This window comes from Pseudorca crassidens, chromosome 18, assembly GCF_039906515.1.
Source record: "Pseudorca crassidens isolate mPseCra1 chromosome 18, mPseCra1.hap1, whole genome shotgun sequence".
In the NCBI taxonomy this organism is placed as follows: Eukaryota; Metazoa; Chordata; class Mammalia; order Artiodactyla; family Delphinidae; genus Pseudorca; species Pseudorca crassidens.
The window spans coordinates 13,954,563-13,959,932 of record NC_090313.1 but is presented as its reverse complement, the minus strand read 5'-3'; the positions used below and the strand labels follow the sequence as shown (position 1 = coordinate 13,959,932).

At 42.2% G+C, this 5,370-nt stretch overlaps 1 protein-coding gene across 1 annotated transcript; it reads right to left on the bottom strand.

Annotated features, from left to right (window-relative positions):
- Positions 1 to 1,830: 1,830 nt before the first annotated feature.
- OXGR1 (oxoglutarate receptor 1) lies at positions 1,831 to 2,914 on the bottom strand. Its single transcript, XM_067713513.1, has one exon. The coding sequence runs from the start codon at positions 2,842 to 2,844 to the stop codon at positions 1,831 to 1,833; it is 1,014 nt and encodes a 337-aa protein (XP_067569614.1). The 5' UTR covers positions 2,845 to 2,914.
- Positions 2,915 to 5,370: the final 2,456 nt, after the last annotated feature.

Sequence of the window (5,370 nt, the reverse complement as noted above, 5' to 3'; positions counted from 1 at the left end):
ATTGAGGCAGCTTTTCTCTGGTGGGTGAAATCTTTGGAATAAGAAAGAGAGAGAGGGAGAGAGAGAAAGGAAAGGGCTAGAATAAAAACCGTGGTATTACTATAAAGGCTATTCTGGCCACGCTTTGGTGATGGCCCAAGAGCTGAGCTGCGCATCAGGGGTGTGGGTATGGGGAGGAGAGCTACCCAGCTTCTCGGTTCCAAGTGGAATTTTGAACGCAGTTCCACACTGTGCACCTGCACAGAGGGGCAAGTTGGGCCCTCTAGTGAAAGAGCTCATTCTACATGCTATAAAAAAGCCCGGGATAGGACTCCACGCTTCTACTGTCCAGGGCCTGGGTTCAATCCCTGGTCAGGGAACTAAGATCCCACAGGCCTCGCATTGCGGCCAAAAATAAAAAAGAAGAGAAAGCCCAGCAAAAGACGGCTCAGAAGGTAGTGGGTAGAGAGAATGCCATCATCCAGAGAAGTTCATGCACAGAGCCGCTGGCTTTCCTCTTTCTCCTCCACACGCCTTGTGTCTCCTGACTCCAAGCATCCTCACTTAGGTCTAAGTCAGATGTTAAGTCCTAGAAAAGCCTGAAAATCATGAAGAGTTCCTATGATACCCTTTTCTTTGTTTAAATCATCTCTTCCGGCCTTATTCCATAACGGATTCTTAAAATTATTTTTATTCTGTAAACATGGAGAACATAAGCTTCCAGTAAGTATAATAGCGGTAAAGCTACATTTTCAGAGAAAACTATTACCAGCCTATTCGGTGATTTTAAATTAGTTTATTAATTGTATCAACATATTTACCAGGGTTTTGAATATCCACACTAGGCATTTTCTCAAATATTTACATTTAATGATAATTAAATACACACAGTTCAAAAATAGCTCTGGCTGTTATAATAGAGAACATATTTTCAAGAGAGGCACAAAAGAGAAGGTAGCTAAAGAGAATTAGTGTTTCCTGGAATATTTTCCCACAGAAATCAAAACAATGTTAGATTTTATTTAATACCCAATAAATACATGAAAAGTACTTCTGTTCCCCTAAAAGTGCTCCTTCCTTCCCCAGGACATGTTGATAATTACTAGTACAACTTGATCATTTTTATAAATTCAATAACAATTTTAAAAATGATCTACAACAATACAGACATAATTCCCCTATTTGGGAATTATGTATGGACATCGATTATGTCCATACATAATTATGTATGGACAGCTATCTGTATGGACATCTTTGAATTGTCTCAAGGGTATTGTACCTGGGTTGCTTTCCTCTACACAACTGACTAAAGCCTAGTGAAAAACACAGTTTAATAATCTCAAAGCAAAGTTTGAAAAAAAATTAAAGATATGAAATTTTTTAAAAAGCGAATATTGAAAAATATACAAATAATGCCTTGAGTAGTGTAGGGCCTCAATACAAATAGACCTGCGTACAAAGAAGCAAGAAACTGAATGAAAAGATTGGCTTTCTCTTATTGTGGCATTAAATACTGAGAGATTTAGGGCGAGGGGGTGAACATCAATTTTTATATATATATACACACTATATATAATTTTATAAATTTATATATATAAAGTTGGTGAAACTAGATTTCCTCCCACAGTTCCAATTCTGCATCTGAATTCTTTACTGATACGCATGTACCAGTATTGAGGATCTCAATAGACAGGTTGCAAAGAACTCACAGCAGCCCTGCCCTGGCTCCGGCACATCATTACCTGAGTGCACAGTATGTCCTAAGAGTTCCACCGAGGGAGATAGTCTGGACTTCGTAGAAGTTACAGGTGAAATACCAGCATTTCTTTTTGGCTGAGCATGTGAAACGTTTCAAGGGTTGTTTGAGTGACTGACTTTCTTCCCTTGCTCTAGGTCCCCACCTGCTTTGCATCTCACCATCGAGCAGACGGCCTGCTGGAAGTTGTTGCTGACCACCACATACAGTAACAGGTTGCCAAAGGTGTTCAGGGCAGCCAGCGGTCTAGAAACGATGTACGCCTCGTGGATCTGATTCTCAATGGAGCAGCTGATTGAAAGCAGGCGAGATTCAATCCGAATGACCCTCAAGATATGGAAAGGCAAGAAGCATATATAAAACACGAGGAGCAGCAGAATGGTTAGTCTTCGAGCTTTCTGCTTAAGGCAGCTGTGCGTCTGAGGTCCTTGTGTTAGGGTGTAGATAATCATCGTATAGCAAAGTGTCACGATTACCAAGGGGAGGCAGAAGTTGGTCGCCGTCAAAATTAGATTGTACCATTTGATGGTCGTGAGGTCATCTGAACTGGTGAGGTCGAGGCAGGCGGATCTGTTGGTCCTGGTGGTTGACGTGATCAGAAAGGTTATGGGCATGACGGCCACCAGTGAAATGGTCCACACCACCCCACAGGCCACCACAGCCCATCGAGTTTTATGGATGGAAAAGCAGCTCATCGGGTGAATAATGACAAAGTAGCGGAAGATGCTGAAACAGGTGAGAAAGAGGATGCTGCTATACAGGTTAAAATGGAAGCCAAAGCGGATGAACTTGCACATGAAATCCCCAAAGATCCAGTTTTCTCCGCTGGCGTAGTAGTGAATCAGGAAGGGCAGGCTGGTGAGGTACAGCAGGTCCGTGCAGGCCAGGTTCAGCATGATGATCGTACTGCTTCTCCAGGGCCGCATCTTGAAGATGTACGTGGAAATTGCTACTGCGTTCCCGGGAAAGCCCACCAGGAAGATGATGCTATAAATAACTGGGAGGTAGTGCGTCTTGAGTGGGATCTTTTCATCAGTGCAGTTTCCAAGAGCAGCTGCATAATTGGGGAAATCAGAAGCATTTGCAACATCATCTAGTGGCTCATTCATGGTTGTCTCCTTTCATTTTGCAAGAAAACAAGAGAGTGCAGTTTGGCGATACGAATCGAGAGAAAGTAACTCGCTGATAAAGGAAAATAGAAAACATTAACGGTAGGGTAATGAAAACAATGATCCACTTTTCAATGAAAATTGCTCTAACAGCCTAAATTTGCCACTCTTTCTCTTTAATCTCCAAAGAGACCCTGAGGAAGAAATTGAATTTCAAAGAAAATGACTGTAAGGCAAGTTACTAAAGACATCTAACAATAATATAAAAGTTAAATACTATGAGAAGTAAAATGAAGGACTGGGGTGGAAAACTCCACGTTGTAGCTGTAGAAGACGACTTGGCCAGGTTGCTGTTGATGTATGCCCTAGAGTGTCACCATTAGAGACTTGACCACAGCAAGCTCCACCACTAATCACGCGTGAGGCACCTCACCAATGTGTTACCTCTAAACTTGACAAAACGCTGAGGACATTTCTTATTATCTCTATTTTACAGAAGAGACTAAAACCGCGACCTGTTCCTGGTAACACAACTAGTGGCACAGCTGGGATTTGAACCTATGTTTGTCTGACTTAGAACCCATTCTCTTTCCAAACTGCCTCACTGTGCTGCCTCTCAATCTGGATGACCCTAAATGAGGGATGCAATGGGAAGTGCAAAGGCATGACGGGACTGAATACCAGACATTGCTAAAATGTAGATTTCGTGCATTCCAACATCATATGTCTGGTAGATTTCATTTTCAAATTTCAGCTCCTCCAACCCATTTTAACAGGCAACATAATTTGCTCATGTTGTGGGGGGGGGGGGTGTTTGCAGGGGGAAGAGGAACAATAGCTTCATGCAGTGTTAAGAGCTAGGGTGCTATTGCCAGAGGCCCTGACCTTGACTCTGTTTAGCCAAAGAGTAGTTGTGTGTCCCTAAGCAAGTTGCTAACGCTCTCCAGGGCTGAGAGGAGTGGGATTTTAACCTTTCTTCTTCTTGCTTCTCAGTGTTTTCTAAAATTTTGACTGTGAATTTCTGCATGAAGATCACTTAAAAGAAGAATGACTTACAATTAGGTTATTATTCGGATGTAAACGCTGTTGGTAAAATGCATCCACTTACATATTTATGAAGCACCCACTGTGTATTAGTTAGGCACTCTGCCAGGTCCTACAGATACCAAATGAATAACATGCACAGATGTACAAGCCACTATCTCAGTCTACTCGGGGAGATGGACAGAGAAATTATTTTAACAAAATACAACGCTATCTCATGGAACTGTCAATATATCCCCCCCAAAAAAGACACGAAAAACACTTGGAACACTACTGGGCACATAATAAGTGCTCAATAAATGTTAGGTGTTAATCACTAAGTCCTTTGATAGATGAATAGTACAAGGCTACTGATATTACAAAGAAGGGAGGGAACAGCTACTTAGAGAATAGGAGAGGGCACTAAAGGAACATCATTTAGGAGGGAACATTTCATCTGAAACTAGCAAGAAGAGAGGAAAGGCCTTCCAGGTAAAGGGAATAGCGTGTGCAAAGGCACTGAGGTGTGACAGAGTTCAAGAGGTTTCAAGAGAAATCTCAGAATGCATTTAAACATTTATTACTTTTATTCTGAATGAATTGGGGAAAGAATAGTTCAGGGATAGGAAGCCTGCCAGGCACTGAGGTGTGACAGAGTCCGAGAGGGCAGCTGTCAGGACCCACACGTGAGAGGCCAGCGCTCCCTGGGACCATGTATTTCCAATCAAAAGCGAATGTTTCTCTCCTGGTTCAGTTAATTTACTCTCACTGGTATCGCTATTTGTAGAACTACCACAGACACAGAACTAAGGGTGACAGGAGTTAGGCACTGCTGACCAGCAAGGGTGCTGTGAAGCCAGAAAACCACAGTGGAGAGCTTTTCCCTTGACCAAAAGCCATAATGGGCTTATGCATGGAGAGAAGGCAGTCATTTAAACCCAAAAGAAAATGGTCAGGGTTAGGGAGTCACTGAAGTAGCACTTTCTGAAGTCTGTTCTTAGCAAGTCAAGATTCAAGACTGCTTATCCGTCAGCTCCTTGAAAGCAGAAGCAGGAAGTCACCTCGTACCCCAGGGGCCGACACACATATTTATTGTGTGGGCCTCAATAAATATTGTTGAATACAAGAACCATGAGTAACACCAGCAAAATATATCTTGTGCCGCAAAACTAGTAAAGCAGCAATGGTTATTCAAAAAAAGAAAAGTTTGATTCTTTCATGGATTTTAAAATAAGGTGCAAAATTAATTTCTGTTATTGCAAATAAACCCCTGCCATGTTATGGGGCCATTTTAAACCGTAATCGTATCAGGAAAAGGCAGGCTGTAGGTAGAAACAACCACCTTATTGTTTTGAAAAACAACAGCGCAGCTTGGGATTTACTGAACAATGACTGACCACTTGTAAGGGAGCCGGGGTTGACCAAGAAGAGTCACCCCTCCCCCTAAACCTCACTGAAAGAATGGTTTGAGTTTACAAAATACGTGTGAAGTTAAGAACAGGA

Excerpts from the sequence above, each read along its gene's own strand:
- OXGR1 (XM_067713513.1), bottom strand. The coding sequence starts at position 2,844 with ATGAATGAGCCACTAGATGATGTTGCAAATGCTTCTGATTTCCCCAAT.